The 18,109-nt window shown below is 43.5% G+C and overlaps 1 protein-coding gene across 3 annotated transcripts in view; it reads left to right on the top strand.

Annotated features, from left to right (window-relative positions):
• The window catches only part of CHST11 (carbohydrate sulfotransferase 11), a 161,835-nt gene that overhangs the window by 135,690 nt on the left and 8,036 nt on the right, over positions 1-18,109 (top strand). The window contains exon 1 of one of the 3 annotated variants that reach the window (XM_027890473.1): positions 11,266-11,359. The exons of the other annotated variants lie outside the window; for them this stretch is intronic. Within the exon in view, the coding sequence (XP_027746274.1) occupies positions 11,357-11,359 (3 nt within the window). The 5' untranslated portion in view covers positions 11,266-11,356. Of the gene's footprint in view, positions 1-11,265; positions 11,360-18,109 lie in introns of those variants that run through there. 3 annotated transcript variants of the gene reach the window in all.

Consider the following 18,109-nt stretch of genomic DNA (forward strand, 5'->3'; position numbering starts at 1 on the left):
GGCTGCATATTAGTGCACTGAATCAGGTAACTGCATCAAGTGATCTCAGTATTTAACCCATTTTATTATGACTGCACAGTATGTGACATATTGGTGACAAAGTAATATTTCCACCTCTACCTTGGAAGAAAGATCAGGGCAGGATGAACCTTTTCAATTACCCCAAATCTTGCTATGCTGTTGGATCATTTTAATCTGAGAAACTTACTCCTGTCAACCAGCTGAGAGCATAGGGGTAATGACAAGCAGGTCATGAGGGGTGTTTGACGTAGCTGCTAAATGTATGAAACCTGTGGAGTCACAATTACAAGAGGTAAAGCACGGTGAAGGTCTATTTTAATTACAGCACTCAAATATGGTGGTAATGGAAAACCTTATGAATCTCTGTTAGAGTTAGGGTTTTCATTATGTTTTTAATGAAATACTGATTAGCCTGTGCTAATTGACGTGAACCCTGAGCAGACAGCAGCAAATGAAAACAATCTGGCAGCTGGCTGCTACCATGCACTGGCTATGTCCAACCCTTTCTCACTGCTCACTGAATGCAGGCTGGTGGGATGCCAGGGATGAAGTGAGGTGGTGGCAGTATTATAGGGTGTGTTCAATGGATTTCACTGTTTAAGGTGTCTGTTATCTTTTTCCTTCCTTTCTCTTCTATTTCCAAATTAATTGAGTTCATTTCTAATACCTGCTTCACTTCGATTTTTGTTTGCTGACTTCTCTGGGCAAGCGATGGCTTCGGGCAGCCAAGTAAAATAGACTTGTCCTCAAGTCAACTATTGGTGAATAGATTTTGTATGTGGCTTGGTGGGTTTTCATGAGATCTCTTCAAGCTCAGTTCCTGTTTGCTCTCTGCTTGCTTCCAGGAACAGGATTTTGTACAAGCTTAACATTTTTGTTTATAATCAGTATATTGTATTTATGGTATGTCTGTAGCTGAAATGCGAACTGTATGAAATATTTCTATCTGAGGGTAAGTGCCTGACAGCTTTAGCAAGGTTGACCTTTCAATTGGGCTTCTAGTCCTTAGGATTGGCTGGCAATTAAGTAGTTGCTTTGATTTTAAATGAAGATTTTCATCCTAGGCATATAAGCTCAAGTTTCATCTTGAATCATCTTAACCTGACTTTCAGAAAGTCAGGTTAAAAGCCTAGTACTTGCTGAAAATTAAGCTACTTTAACTTATCTAAAGTTGATTTTTGATGGTTTGTTACCCATTTTAAAATATATAGGCCATTATCTCTTGCAGTGTAAATACTGTGGAAAATGTCACATTTAATAAAAACTATGACCTCATTCTCAGCTTCATTTTAAATGAGTTTCATTATTTTACTCAATATATTATTTATTCATGTATTCAAATATATTTATTCAGTGAAGGCAGAGATATTTTGATTAATTCAAAGACTAAATGCTCTGTACTTCTCATGCAAATTGGCCATAAAAAAAAAAAAAAGAAAAAAGAAAAAAAAGAGTAAAACTCTCTTTGTACTCTGGGGCCTAAATGCATCATCAGAATGTAATGAATGTTGCTTGTGTGCAGTCAAGTGAGCAGTCATGTTATCATGAATCTCTCTCCATGGCTTTTATTACTACAGCAAAAATAAAATTCAGCACATGGGTTATTTATCTGTTCAATGGTTATTTACAGACCCCATTTAAATGGGGAGTAAGAGGCTTGTTGGTTACTCAGGTATTGCAGGATCACGCCAGTATTTCTTCACTATTATTTCTATAATTCTATCAGCTTTGCCTTTCTCATTGAAATTTAATAATTAAAACAAAACAAAACAAAACAAAAAACCCCACCGAACAACCAACCTGCAGAGCAAGAGAAGTGGGATTTTCAAAAAGCACTTGCCATTACATTAATTAATTTCCCACTGAAGTGGTGAGTTAATCTCAGTGACGTGACTTTGGTGGGAGCAGAGCTCAGGCCGATACTCAGCGCTATTAACACGCAGAGCAGTGACGTGTGGTAAAGTTTGCACAGCTTGACAGTATGTCCAGGCTGTGGGAATTTGAGCAGGCTAAAACCTCAAAGGGGCTTTGGACCAGGACTGTTATTTTCAACTAAAAGCACTCCGGGAATTTTCATAGATTCTATCTAACTTATGAAAAAAGCCTGGTGAATTTTGTTTCTTTTGGTTTTAATACTTATTTAGGGCAATATGTGAGCTTTCTAGAGTATAAGTCCTATGAGAAGCAGTGGAGGAAGCTGGAAGTCCAGGGGTCAGGAAACCTTATTTTGCAACACCCTGATCCTGCTGCTTCCCCTGTCCATCCTGTGCTTCTCGACAGAAAGGGAAATGCTGCAGTTGCATCGCAGAGTAATTTTGTTACATGATTCCCCATCTGGCAGGCCTGACAAACAAACATGTCACGTCTGTGAGATGTACATGGAATACTTCCATATGGCATGCTGTAATCCAGGCTACTGTTTATAGAATCATAGGATGGTTTGGGTTGGAAGGGACCTTACAGATCATCCATTTCCAACATCCCTGCCATGGGCAGGGACACCTTTCACTACACCAGGTTGCCCAAAGCCTCGTCCAACATGGCCTTGAACACTTCAGGGATGGGGTGCAATCATGTCTCCTGTGCAAGCCCCAGTTTTATACCAGGCTGCTTGCCTGAAAGGCTGGCAATTTTGATCTGATCCTCTTCACAGATATGGCTGGAAAAGGGTCCAAAGTAGTGGAAACCCAGTGCCTCTTTGCTATGCAGTGACAGACAGCGGCACGGGCCAGGTGTTTTCCTGAGCGCCATCCAGAAAAACAGCCTTTCCAAGCACAGGGTGAGAATTTCGCTCTCAGATTGCTGTACCCATTTTCCTCTCTCACGTTGTATTTGGTCCCCAAGAGGGATTTTCATTGACATTGACTGAAAATCTGTGGGTTACGGATCTGAAAGCAGAAATGTTGTGCTCAAATTGCCAGAGTCTACGCAGACAAAAAAATGACGGCCGGCTGCAGCCTTGTACAAATCCCTGGTAGAAACAAGGAGTTTTTTGTTCTGGTTATCCATAGATCAGCCCTTAAACACCAGGCTGAGGGTTGCTGCATCCAGGCATGCATCACCAGACAATATTCTATCTTGTAGAAATTGTGTACAATATGGAAATTGATTGATTATGTAATATGGAAATTTCCAGCAGAGGTGCCCGTTCCCCTTACCTATGATAAGGCCTCCCCTACTCATTTACAGACAGCTGCAGTTCATCTGAACTATGAAGTCCAAAGCAGATGATCTTTTTGACCTAGGTCTAAATTAGGATATTGAAATAAGAGTGTTTCTCTTTCACTTGAAATATTGGCATTTCTGTATTGCATTAGCAAGATCCTGCATTACTAAATAGTTTTTAACATATGAAGTGCAACAAGGAAGTAACTGTTTGTGTATCTAATAATAGATATGCTTTATCAATAAGTTGAAAGTATCCATCTGTCTACTGAGGCATGTTCTTCACATGGGATTTGCCCAAAGAACTTTCTGTTCCAAAAATCTGGTTACAGAAATTGGATTGTTACTGAGAGCATGAAGTACTGACTTGGCATGAACCTCCTATTGGCTCCTGGTGACTGGAGAGGCAGAAAAAAATGACCTGCAAGGTTGGGAAAATGTCTTCAGGTCAGAACTGACCAACCCTCCATGTCTGTATTATGTTCTTCAAAGTGAGAGAGCTTAAAACAAACACCAGCACCACAAGAGGCACCTGCAGGGCACTGTCAGTCTGTTGATCTAGACATCAGATTCTTCTCATCTGTTTGCAGTCCCGCAGTCACATCACCGTGTAAACTTTCAGGACTGGACTCATGCTTGGGATATCAAAATTATTGCCTTTGCCATTTTTTTTTTATTCCTCCAGTGTGAAACCTTTGCTGTGAAACTTAATAATAAAAGCTGTGGGCAGCTCTCCTAATAATCTAAATCTCCCTCGTGTTAGCGGGTCATCTGCTGAGCCCTCGGCAGGGCGAGTTGCATCCTGCGAAAATTCCCATAACTTCCTCAGGCAGGCATTTTCATAGCTACTGGACAATTTCCATCATTTGAGACTGATGAAACAGAGCAGCCTTGTGGAGGCATAGGGTTTGGATAAATTTGTACATTTTTTGCTTTGTGGAGTTTCTTTACAAAAGCCTTCTGTGCATTCCCTCATTATAAAAAGTGGTCCTTTTCTCTGAAACTGCTGTTGATGCACTAGTCCTAAGGGGTTTGAAAGAAAACCTCTCATACCTGGCTTTGTAATGAAAAGAATATTGCCATAAAGAGGCAAAAGATGTTACTTTTATTTGTCTGTATTCTCACTGTTTCTCATTTTCTTCACCTTTTAATTTGAGTCTGCTTAGTTTCTCCATTATTTTTATTAATTGTTGGAACAGCACTTCCTGGTCTGAGCTAGCAGTCAGCCCTTCATGGTTCTGGACATTGCACAAATGCAGTGGAGGAAATTCTGAATTCCTCAAAGTCACTGAGAAGCTCAACATTAATTTTCATAAGGCCCACGATCCAAACCACAGCCTTCTTGCGGTGAAATTTGGACATGGTAAAAAATTGTGCTGTGCTTAACTCCAGCCTGGTCAATGGCAAAGACATTTTTCATTGAGCTCTGAACTCAATAAGAAAATTGAAAAGTGTGATGGAAATTGAGAAACTGGGAAACCTTTACTTCGATTGCCTGGTACTTTGGTAGATTTACTGCTTGCAGAAACTGCTGTTAATGACAGGAGACCAGGACACTGTTGGGTGCCAACCTTGGCTCTACCACAGACTCACCATGTCAGCATGACCAAGTTTCACATTTATTGAGCACTGATTACATTTATGTGCTTCACAGTGGGACTGAGAGTTTGCAGTTCTGGGGACTACCCATGCTCCTACACAGACATAAACTCTCTGCCTCTTCACAAGTATCCCCAGTGAAATGCTGCTGCTCTATGGTTGGATGGCAGATGGGTTTGGTCTAATCATGGTTTTGTTGGTGTTCACCTATTCAGTGTACAGCAGTGAGAGCATTGCTGAGTGTTCTTCCTTAATCTCTTAAGACAGACATGTTTTCTCTATCTGCAGGTTTTGCTAGATTAAACATAAAAGATAAGGTTAGAGTGAGTAACTGTAGTGTAAATTACTAGACTTACAACTCAACTTTCTTGAGCCACAGAGGGAGCAATGCCTGATGGCCACAACGAGAACTAGTTTAGTGGTTTCTCTGATACAATTAGAGCTTGGTTTTAGTTTTAATCACTTGCCATTTAAAGGTCCAGGAGAGGAACTGATTTACAAGTCCTTTCAAACTTCATGCAAGGTTCATTCTGGAAGGCCATGAATGCACAGAAGGCAAGGCCAGAAGAAAAAGCAAAATGAGGATATCAGTGTGTGCATTTTGAAAACACACCTATAAATTTCCCAGCCAAAACTGTATTTGTTGTACTTCACAGTAGCTATTTAGCTGTGAGCTGTCTATTGAATGACTCTAGCATCCTTGACCATATTTTTTTTGCATAAATAACTTCAGAAAGTGTTTTCCTGTGGTGCCAGTGAACCTTTTTAATTATCCTGCCTCTACCCACCCTATCTGACATCAGATGCAGAGCTTTTTAAATCTCCATGATGTGACATCCCTGACTGCATTCCCATGATTTCACATATCCACACATTTTGTTAATTTTGTTAATTTGGCAGCAAAGCTGTCAGATTGGCCAGTTCTGGGAAGCCAGATGGTTAGAAATGCTCAAGGGTCCATCAGTCACAGAACACCGGGCCTGGTTTTCCATAGACACATTCATGAGTTTGGCTCTTCCAGCGTGGCTGAGCTCCGAGGATGGGTCACTGCCACTGCCTCCCCCAGCTTAGGGCACCTGTGGACTGTCCAAGTGGTTTGGGTGACCCTGGGCAGATGAAGAGACCCGTCACTGCTCCTTTTCAATGGCACGACAGAGAGAATCAGGCTACTCTGTGACCTTCTTGTCTACCTCAACTCCTGGTAAGGGACAGCCCAGAACCCTTCCCCAGCTGTACATCCTGCTCCCACTGATGGCAGTGTTGGACAAGAGCATTCATGAGGCAACACCACAGAAAATTGTCAGGAGTTGAGCATAGTTTGTGGATTTTCTATAAAAAAGTAATTATAGACTTTATTGCTGAGTGCCAGATCCATTTTCTCCTCTTCTGGGAACCATTCCATAAACTTTATGTTCTGAGGTAGAGCAAAACTGCTGTAGTTTAATGCAGTGTTTTATGTGTCTTCCCTGCACTCTAACACCTGATTTTTACTAATAGCCCAGTGTGGATTTTCTTTTTCTTTCTAAATGATATTAATAAGTCTGAAATGCCCTGTGACTTGGCATCTCCCTCTAGATGATCACCCTTTCTTCCCCAGGAAGAAGCCAGTATTTCCACGAGCCAGTACAGATTTGTCACGCAGACAGACACGGGCTTTGGGCTGGATCAGCCCAGGTGGCGTCCCTGCATGCCCACACAAACCAAAGAGGGGATGAAAGTGGGTTATCATCATTCTTGCTCCACTACCCCTGTGGGACACCGTGTCACTTCCCCTGACCGCCCCAGGTGAGAAGAAGGACCCTGTGGGACCCCACATACTCTTGATCCAATGTTACATTCGCATCCCTCTTGGGCTGCTGCCATGAAGAGGGGCTGAGCAGAAGGTCTACACAGTTTGGCTCTCTGTGCACCTTGAGTGCCCAGGGGTGAGGACATGCTCAATCCTTGGTAGAGCAAAGGCTCGCTCAAACAAGATTGCTTGTGATGAGGGGATGCCTCAGTTTACGTGGAATTTGTAACTGAGCCTGAGAACCCACACTGCAGTTACACCATCTGAAGGCTTTTATCTGGGAAGCACTGTTTAAGAAAAGAAATAGTGGAGACACAGGTAGGACTTTTCAGATGATTAGCATCTATGTTTATACTCCTTTCACAGAACCATCAGACTTTGTCAGTGCGAGTTCTTGGGCATAAACCAGAACAAACCGTGCCTGGAAATGAAAAACAACACTACCGAAAATGAAACCCCCTCCAAGAAACACACATACAGAGCAACAAACTCAGAAATGAAGTTGTCACAGTGGTTTTCATTCAGCCTTTTTTAGCTGACCCATTTCCACATTCATGATCTTCTGGCCATGGGAATATTGAATGGGGAAAAAAAAAGAAGGAAACAAACTTTAGCAGAGTATCGGAAGAAATTTTTCTCAACGGAAAAACACCAGGGTTATAAAAAACTTTTATTCCCCAAAGCAACTGTGCTTCAAAACCAAGACTAGACAGGACATTGAATGTGACATACTGATATTCCACAGCAGGAAGTGAAAATATCTTTTCTAGCTGAAAACTGTCACGGGAGAAGATTTTCGAAGGCTTTAAGAAGCCATCGTGCAGTAGTTCTCATATGCAGTTTCAAAAATAATCATCTCCCTAACACTGCAGGTAACACTCCCCAGCACCCCACACCAGAATTTGGGATGAACTGTCATCCTCTACTTAGCAAAGAAGCTGGGCAACGTCTGGCAGTAACCCTTCAGTTCTACAGCTTCTCTCTGTAGCATCGTGTGAGCTATAGGATTTCTTTTGGGGGTGATAGTGGTGGTATGCATCTCTTAACAATATCAAAAATTCTCAGAGTCAAATTTTCAAAGCATTTGGAAATGAAGAGGAAATTTTTATTGACTTCAACAACTTTTGAATCAGGCCTATACGTGGGGTGGTTTTTTTTGACATTGTCTGAGACAGAGGGGACTGGAGGCTCTGCAGCTTGTTGTTTGTTTTTTTTTTTAATTCAGAACAACTCTGCTTTTATTAGATTTGTGTTATCTCTTATTTTACTACAATCTTTTTCTGCATTTCATAAATATTAATTCCCCAGACAGTCTCTTTTGTTCAGTAGTTTTAATCTATCACAGGCTTTTCTGTTTTCCTTTCCTCTCTCGTCCCAGAGAGAAGTCATCCTTTGCCATCAAAAGCGAGAGCTTCTCAAAGGAAGCTCTTCAGCCCAGAGATACAGGAGCAACATATTTGCTACGTATCATTTTTGTTTTCTTCTCTGTGTTCCTTCCCCTTCACTTTCTAACAAACACCAGAGCCAGACTCTGATTTCACTTGCTTCCTTGGCAGGGACTATAATGCTTTAGAAACTTGTTTATCAACATTGTATTTTCTCTTGTCATCCACGGACAGACATTTTAGACCATTCATTCATCTTTTCACTGATGTGGAGGTACCAGGCTGCTTTACCAGGTGCCATTCAAACACAGTGAGTTGTTTCCAGGCAGCCTCTGGTTTTGTTACTGTTTGGTTTCTTTTACATGGAATTGTCCCAACTACTTCTTTTCCTTCACCTTCTCTGCTGTCTTTCTAGTTATTTTTAATGCAGATGAGTAAGATATGGTAAGCTGAAGCAGGTAGGCAGAGTTGTAGTACTTTGTTTAAGCTATACTTACTAAACAGCTTCTTTATGCTACTTGTCCAAATTGGACTGCTTTGGCTTAATGTTGTCCAACCTATTCCAGATAAAATGTTTGCTTCTCACCTTCCTGGTTTTTTTTGCAGTAAACTGATACTTTTTTCCAGGAAAACATCTAATGCTGCATTTTACTTTTTGCCGTGAGCTTTATAGATCTGTGAACTTCATGTTTTTGGGTTTTTTTTTTCAGTAACATGCATATTAATATTCAGGGCTCTGGAAACTCATTATTATATTAAATTAAAAACCAGACCAACACATGAAACCCTGCTTTTTTGTACTTTAAGTGCTTTCTTTAAATCCCTGTACATCTTGGAATGATCTAACTGTACTTAATTCTGATGAGTTTCAGAGTCAAGATCTCAGTGGCATTTAAGATAGTTGCTTTGATAAACAGAAAACTATTGCTGCAGACCATGCTATACATTTTCACAACAGGCAGAGCCAAATGTCTGTTACTCATTTCTCATAGACACCAATTTGATGGTGAATCTCACAAGTATTGGTCAGGGAAGAAATAACAAAGAGGGAAAGGTGTAAGTCTAAACCAAGTGCTCTGAATATCTGTAATCTGATGATTCCAGCATTCTTTACTGCCTCAATTTCTCAACCTGAATCTTGAGACACTGGTTTAATCCATTTACTTAAGCTTTATGTAGCTGGGAGGACTAGAAACCTCAGGGAGGACAAATATTTGGAGAGGTATTTTGTTATGAAATTCTCCCAGAGAAATACCAGGAGCCAGGGCTGAAAAAAAACCCCCACCATTTCCCCATTTTAAGAGATGAGCAGGATGATGGAAAATTGAAAAGTGCTGGTAACATTGTGTTGCCTTGTCTTGAACCTGTCAGTTGTACTTGAACAGGGAAGAGAGGTTGGGAGAGGACAAGGTTGAGCTTATGAAGATGGAAGAAAAAGGCAGCAACACTGAACTGGTTCTTTGTGGCTTGTTTCTCACATCTGGAAAGTGGGGATGATGCATTATGCTTTATAGTTTACAGAGAGAAAAAAGACCAGATAAGTACTGAGTGTTATTTTTATCCCAGACCTCAGTCTGCAATAGCGGCTCCAGATGCAGCTTCAGGAGGAGTTATCCATCCTGCCAGCACCTGCAGATCCCTCTGCAGTTTATCTGAGGTTTATTTGGGAATAAGCATTTATTCCCGTTGAATATGTACATCTGTTTCCTTCAGTTCCTAACGAGGCCAGTCATAGCTAAAATATACCCATAATTTAGTGGACACACGTCTGCTCCACTACCTCACCATAGGGAGATGGGAAGTCTCATAGTACTTCTAACAAGCTGCAATTTTAGGCTACAGTTGAGCTCCTGATATTTACTGATCTCAGTTGATCCACAAAAACGAAGTGGAGACGGGCGGATGAGAGGGGGCCCAATCCTGTCTGCAGTGGGTGGAGATGGAACAAAAAATATTGTTTGGCTGATGTGTAGGCTCTGCACAGCTTAGCTGTCTGTTCAGCAGTTCAGGTTTTCTCAGGTAATCTTGTCAAGTGTTTTCTTCTCCTGGAAACAGTGTAAGCGAACCTGAGGTTTATCTCTGCTCAGGTGGTCCTTCTCTCTGCAGACAAGAGAACATGAATCATTAAAAGAAAACAGGAGCAGATGTTCTGCATCAAGTTTAAAGTAGTAGTGTGTGGTAGCTGCTTTATCTCAATCTCCTAAGTACATGTGTGTTTTGGAGCAGCCTCTTACTCATCCTGTTTAAAATGCGTGTCTTCCTTTGCAAATGTTTGTCTCCCCCACTCTTCTCCCAGCCCTCCCATGGGTTTGAAAGTTCAGCTCGGGCTCCAGTGGTATGGAGTGAAGATTGCAAAAGGTTTGTTGGGGGGCTTAAATGAAGAGCAATCGAGGAGAGGAGAGGAGAGAGCAGTGAGAGGCACAAGTGGAAAAGAAGCTCAGGCAGAATGAAGAGTTAAGGCTAACCTTAAAATAACTGGGATTACCTTGGACCCTGTATCGCATTAACCAGGGGTCGAGAGAACACAGTGGTGTTAATAAGGTGAGTTAAGGGGCTGTAACCTCTTCTGAAGGGCACTGGGAAGGGGAAATGAAGTTGTAGGATTGAACTTGGATGTGCATAAAGAAACGTGATGGCAAGCTGGAGTAAAAGAGTGCCCAGGAGGACAGAAGAAATGGAATGAAATTACAGTTTGTTCCTGGCAGCAGTGAATCCCACATACTGATTTCCCCTGTGAACAAAGCTTATTTTTAAACAAACAAAGACAGAGATAAAGTTAGGTCATGGAGCAGGAAGAGGAGGTCTCTAAAAACAGTAGGGGAAGTTGAGAAGAGGCTTTGTGAGACTTCCCTGCTCATGCTAGCTTGGATACACAGCAGTTGGAAGATACCCATGGGGATGGATTGCAGGAATGGATATTGGATTGCAGATACCAGATCAAAAGTGGTTTTAAGTATGGTCCTTGCAAATGGCCCTTCATGTGTTGATCTGCTCCAGCCAGTATTAACCAGCAGAAGGGATTTAGAAACAACAAGATAATCAGACTGTCATCAGTTTTATATTTGAAATGCAAAACTAAAAGGGATGAGAGCAGTTGGATGCCATTGTTGATCTCAAGGTCAGCTGTGCCGATGCATCTCATAAAAGGCAGGATATGTTCAAAGAGCAAAATCCACCGTTAATTATCAGCATGTTCATGAGAGGCATTTGTGCCATGGAAGCCCCCACAGGGGTGAAGGGCATGGAGCACTTGGCAGCTCTCCCTGCTTTGAGAGGACAGGTCTTGCAGCAAGCAGTGCTGAGGGTTGGAGGAGGAACCTTTAACTCTTCATTCGTGGATCCAGTGGGTGGAAGTTCCTGCTCAGAGAATCTAAAATGACAGCTCTCTTGGCAAGAAATGGTAATTTAGTTTACTTCTCCTGTCAGGAATATCAGCTCTTCTTGCACTGTGTGAACTTGCCATTTTTCCCTGCTCCTATGTCCATGTCACCTGGCAGCTCTGAAGGAAAAGGCCAGAACATCATAATTCCCAGTGTTTCTCAGGAGCTATCAGGCATCTCTTCTCCCTTGACTGAAATCATCAGAGGTGGCAGCAGTTCCAGGTACTGAGTGACTGTGGGCACCATGGATGCTGCTCGGACCACCTTAGTATGCAAGATCGGCAACAGTGTGTGTTTTCCTTCCACTGTGCTACTAATTTTTTTCAGTTTCCCCTACTTATGCATCGAAATGCATTTCAGTGCTTCAGTACTGCCTGGGGGCACCAGTGTGCCCTGGTCAGTGTGCCATCAGGGTGCTCACTACGGGGATACGGGTAGGGATGTACGTAGGTGTATCTATGCGTATGTATAGAGGGAAATGAGTGTATTCCTGCCCAGCTTACTAGCATCATTTGTTAATCAAAGAGAAAATAAGCAGCTTGTAAAAATAAGAAGCCCTGGGAACAGTTACAGCGTAGTAAGGGTGGGCAAGCAGAAGCCAGTGGTAGCTGGGGCATTGCTAGCCAAGCAATCGGTTCTCCCGTAAGTATGTTTCCAAGGCTGCAGTAACAAAAAGCAGCACGGTTGAGGGTAAACTGCCAGGCTCTACATTTCACCTGAGCTGAGGGGAAGTTGCCCGTGTGAGCAGCTTAAGGCAAAGCGCACCCCTCTGCCCCACGAGGAGCCCCGTGGGAGGTGGAACAGCGCTGGCCCTGTGTGCGGGACAGAGCCGCCCTGTTCCCCGCGGCGCAGGAGAGGGCACGTTTCCATCCAGCACACGCTCTTGGCTCCCCTCGCCCGTGCAGCTGAATGGCTCGACTCACTCCCGGCTGTCAGACCATGTCCCCTCGGGCTGCGGGTTGGCACCTCTCTGATTGCTCCGCTGCTCGGGGAGAGGGGGATCTCTTCCCGATCTTTCCATTGCCCTCCACACTCACGAATGCCATGAGTGCCTGCCCAGCGCTGCAGTCAGCTCAGGGACAGCAGGGACCCACCCCAGGGGGTACTGCATGCAGAGCAAGAGCTGGCTGAACACTTGGTCTTGGAGGTCTTTTTTCTTCCGATCCTTGCTGGCATGCTCTAGCTGCAGGTGGGATAAGGCAGATGACAAGGGTAGGAGAGCAATGAAGAGGGAGCCAGTCCTTTCAGCAGATAGAGAGGGAACTGATGAGAGGCTGGCGTGCATTCAGCATCTGTGAAAGGAGCAGAGAGCGAGGAGACAGCTCTTGGCTGCAGCCAGAGAAGGATCCTGAAAGCAGGAACTCAGAGGAGCCTTTTCTGCTTATTTTCTTAGGGAAGTTTAAAAAAGAAGGAGCATTAAAAAAAAGAAAAGGGAAAAGGAGATGATGTGCAATTTCTTTCAGGGTGTAGTTAAGGGAACAGTTTGAAAAAAAAATAGCTGCCATTTAAAGAAATACTAAGAATTTGTTCTTCTATTGTAAAGTACGCAGTCCCTAAATGGGTCTGTTATTAGATGAGACAGAGAACCCTTAGAAATCACAGTAAACACAGCTGTAGAGATGAGGAAAATGAACAACGCATCATGCTATATTTTTACCTTCTGCTTGTCTTGAACGGCTGATGAAAGTTACTTTTAACACTGTCCTCCTAAGAAGGCTTAATGTATCAAGTCAGGTGCTTAAAAATGCAACCAAGTCATGCTAGGTTTGCCAGGATTTAAAAAAGATTATTTAGGCATGTTTTCTGTTCTTTTATTGCTATGCTGAGGTCTCCCTGCTGCACTGTAGAAGGATCAGGGGGAATTGGAAGCTTCCAGCAAGGGCCTGGTGGTCGGATGCACAGAGTGTTCAGTCTTGTCTGTGTGGAGCTGGCACAGTGGCTGGAGCATGCTGGAATCTGGGGAGAAGTGTTGGTGGCCCACAGAGAGAGCAGCCTTATGTAGATGCTCTTTGCTCCCCAGAGAAGCCCGTGGTGGAGTCATTTGTGGTTGGCTACTGGCAGTAGCCAGTAGCTTTTGGTGCACAAAGAATGAAACTTATGAGTTTTTTAACTAAAACAGGAGATACTGGAAAAGGAAACAACTTCACCTCCTGTGTCATGGTTCATCTTCAGTCTTTTGCCTTTGGGCTCAATCTTGACAGCATTAGGGTTGGGCTTAAGGACTTCTGCTGGCTTGTTTGGGACTGAGCATCCCTCAGGATTGGAGTCACTGGTATTTATCTCAAGGTAGAAGAAGTCAGACCTAGGAAGCTATTGATGAAACAGGCTTTCTATTTTAACCCAGAATCTTATTTCTGTACTACTTCATTCCGCAGGAGGAAGGTTTCCTGGGAAGCCTGTTGTAATTCAGATTATAAATGAATGCTAGCATTTTAATATAAGAGGCCTTTTGTCTTTTCAAGCAGGGGGTCATCTAATGCTTTTTGTACAGCAGCAGAAAGGTGAAAAGTTTCCGGTTAACTGTAATTAAGGCTGTGGAGAATGAGCAACCCTGGTTAGTCACCTTCTGTGAGCATTAGTGAGCAGCATGGCCAAACGTGCCAGGAAAAGTTCCCTTAGAACAGCAAGGTTTAGTCTGAGCAAAATATAACCTCACAAGGGGAAGTAAAATAAATTCAATGTTAATTTGTAATAGATTAGTCGAGGAGAAAAAAATCATTATCCAAACGATTTAGGTATTTTGTCAGTCTGTGTCAGGATGAATTCATTCAAATCATTACAAGAAAAAAGAGTCATATTGAGATAGGAGATGAAATCTGTTCCTATTTCTAACACTGGCCTGCTGGGAGGGTGAGATGAGCTCTTTGTTCCCCATCTCCTGAGGACCTTTGCACCATCCAGTGAGACAGAAGCGAGCTTCATGGGGGAGAGCTTACACCAGGGTCATACACTGCCAGGCATGATCACTGCTACTTCCAGCGTCTTACATTAAAAATAACAGCGTGGCATTTCTTCGTGGGGGCCTGAACCTGTATCCCTGGCTCACAGGAACAGTGTTCACCTGGACTGCTCAGAGATATTGGAAGGGGATATCCCACAGCGTCCCACACAAAGTGCCTGCCCCGGTCGTGGGGAACAGGAACTCAACATGCTCATCACGTAATTGCAGGGTTCCCCTCTCCTCGAGCGGGTTGCTAAAGCCCATGAATTACATGTAAAGAAACCAGCCATGCAGCAACTCCCCCCTGTTTTTCCTATTTGGGTTTCAAAAGCTCTGGAGCAATATTGGTGCGTTGCACACTGAGTTAAAAATTGGAAACATATTACCTTGATTTAGCATGGGACTGAGTAAATTGTATTCACTTAAAATAGCAGATACCCTGCTGAGAAGAAAATAAGTATTTCTGCCTGACTGTGTGACACCTAAGCTGCAACCCTGAGGTACAGGAGGAGGATTTGTGTTACCGAGAAACCCATTAACATCGGCTGGCAGGTCAGAGCTGCTGTGGGGAGCAGGGCATGTGTGTCCCAGGCAACTCTAGGCACCTCCTCCCCATATCCTGTGCAGGGTCTCACATGGCTTCTGTCCTGGTGGTGTCTGAGCTCCTGTCTGGTCTCTGCCCACCTTGTAGTTTGATGATATTGCCTTTTCCTAAGGGAGGTTTCATTCACAGCGCTAACTGGCCTCTCTGCCTGTGTGGCTCTACCACGTTTGCTGAAAGCCTTGCCCTGAAAAGTGTAAAATACTGAGGTTTATGACAGCAAGCTTAGTTTACAGAAGCCACCATCCCAGGTTTGTGAAGTTTGAAGGACCCAGAGGATGACACCTGCCCGCTGGTAGGATCATTTGGGTGCCTCTGACACCTTCTTTGGCAGGTGGAGTTTCCCAATGCTGGATATTCCTCACTCTGTTTCAGCACATGCATATCTTATCCCTTCTGTTGGGATTTATCCTGTATCTAAAAGGAGTCTCTCTTGTTTAGCTCCGTTACTACTTCTCTTAATCAGACTGAGTCCAGAAAGAAGATTATTCCCTTCCTCCTTGTGGAATTTCTTATATATTTTTGTATTTGTGTATCTACTCCATGCTGTTTCCTTACTCCACCCAGTTTATCTCACCCCTACTACCACAACTTCTTGCAACAGAGAAACAAATGTCAATTTTTCCATTGTCTCCTAGGTGCCAGCTATGTTAAAATGCAGTTTCTTATTCTGTTTTTTCAAGGGCTACTCCCAGCTCCACCCTGGCTGACTCCATGCATCCCCAGCCCAGTGCTCCTCCTGGTGCATCATTTACAGATGTCCGTGGCATGCCTTTTCCTAAGGAGTTCTCAAGCCTCTCCTTGAAATCGTATCTACAGCTCCCACAGTAAAGATGTAACAGCAGAGTACTTGGCTTTAAGCTTCCCAACCGTGTTCTTGTCCTCAGACTTGGGTTGTCCCAGTGTTTCATCTATGCCCCGACTGTTACCTGGCAGCTGTGAGATGAAAGGTGGAAGTCTCTTGTACCCTGTCTACAGTCCCTGGTGACTTGGGAGACAGTTCTGCAAGCCTAGCACTTTCCCAGCATCTGCAGGCAGCAGTACTGTGTCCTTGGGAAGGGTCTTTCCCAGACGAGGTCAAGTGCAATCAGCTCCCCCCTCAGCCGAGAAGATCGAGTGTAGCCTCTTGTCCTCTCCGATGCTGCAGCTCTCATGTCCCACCACCAGTCCCCAATTCACTCTGCTGCTGTGTGTCTGTCCATCACCCATTAGTGCAATTAAGTCCATCAAAGGTGATGATAGGTAGGGGCACCTAAGGGCTACTTGAGGCAGCTTTGAGTGTCCAGTGATTATGGTGTAGCAGTGACACATCCATGCCTGGGCCCAAGAAGGGCTAGAAGGGCAGTGGTTGTGTCCCTGTGTGTTACAGGTTACACGTCCGGGTCCGCAGAGTGTGAGCTCAGCTCCAGCCATCACATGTGTGCACATCTGTGTGCGTGTCTTGGAGGGGAAAGGACAGAAAGTTTTAGTTTTAAAATTAAATTCATGAGATAGCCATGATAGACCTTTCAGCTTTTTAATACAAACAGTGATTTATTGCTGCACTTAAGGAGCGAGCCAGGAGTGAACAAATTCATCACTCAGTGTCCTTTTCCGAGCTGCTTTGGCGGCGGTGCAGAGAGCTCGGGGTCCCAGCAGCAGAGCCTCCACCATGGGAAGGCAATACAGCTCCATCACCCTCACCCCACCACAGCTGCTGAGGGTCCTGGCCTGGGGTTTCATGAGCTTTTTTTTTGCTGTGAGAAAAAAATAAAAGGATTGGCCATCTACCAAATTCCCCTTCTCTCCATTCATTCCCCGAGCTACTGGAAAGAGGATGCAAAGTGCACTTTGTACATGCAATACAAAGCTCCAGACTCATCTTCTATAAATTAAATCCCAATAAACCCTCCGTCATGCAGCTTGTTTAAAGTGTTTCCAGTTCAAGGCTTCTCCGGCCTTCCTGATGATTTCTTACCTTTCACGTGTATTGCACTTGAGCTCAGTCACTTCAGTTTTGCCTGCCCTGTGTTTGTAACATTCCCCCAGAGCTTCAGAACAGCAACATGCACAGCAGCACATCCTTCAGCCACCGTGTGGCCAGGCCATAGGTCTTTCTACCTGATTTTCGTGGAGACTTCCAGCTTTTCCCTCTCCTTGTCCAGAGGAGACGTTTTACAAAACATATGCGTTTATCTTATTGGCCCCAAAATCATACCTATGTATGGAATGAGTCCTGATACCAAATAGTTCCCAGCAGGGAGAATGGGAATGGACAGGCTTCTGAAGATGTTTGGATTTATACAGGGGGAGGAGGCATTGGAAGTGAGCTGGTTCTTTTCTTCCTTAATCCATACCCTGTTGTGTGACAGAGTTTTAGCCTGATTAAAGAGCTGGTTTTAATATACAGCTGGTGCCATTTGGTGTCAGTCTGTGATTTTTCAAGATTTTTGCATCACTTAGACTCCCTATGGTACTTTACTTTCTCTCAAAGATGAAAAGGCCAATACTTAATGACCTAGTAGTGAAGTTTTCCCAGGAAAGGATCAGCATATGTGGCTGCATGTGTGCCTGTTGCCAAATTTTGGCTAGTTCAGTGTTGTTTCTTTTCTAGCTCCTAACTAGTACTTGTCTAGTACCTGGACAAAGAAGAGTGAATGCCAAAGCTGATGTGGGTTTGGGACATGCTGTTAATCAAGTAATTGTAGTCTCTGGACCCAAAGAAATGCAACTGCTGAAATATCTCACCCTTCTCTGCTACATATATGCACACAGACAAAGATGCACATGAGCATAGGAAGAAATTCAGGATTCTTGACAATACAGTGCTAGCAGCTACTGTGTATTGACGGTTTTACTCTCAAGAGTTTTGATCCTCCTTTTCATAGCCCTGGTGCATTTTGTGCCGTGGGAACCAAAAGTGGTGCGGTTATCTTGGCTTGCAATACAGAGAATTGAAAAAAAAATGTGTATTCGGCCTAATCTTCTCTGTGGGGCAGTAAGTTCAATGCATGAAATGGAGAAAAGAAAGCAGCTTTGTAATGTTTCAAGAGTTTCCTTTAGAGGATATAATTTGTCTCTAAAATGGTCTCCCTTAGTATAATTGCCCCTAAGTTAATATTAGTTTTGTTATCTTCTATTATCCAGCCACTCTGTAGAGACATTTTCATAGCAAATTCATATTCCAGTTTGTCTGTCCATAAGTTGTCAGGGAAGATGCATTAAGCATTTCCATCTCCAGTACACACA

This window comes from Empidonax traillii, unplaced genomic scaffold, assembly GCF_003031625.1.
Source record: "Empidonax traillii isolate 1590-97213 ecotype Southwest subspecies unplaced genomic scaffold, ASM303162v1 scaffold289:size826226, whole genome shotgun sequence".
Classification (NCBI taxonomy): Eukaryota; Metazoa; Chordata; class Aves; order Passeriformes; family Tyrannidae; genus Empidonax; species Empidonax traillii.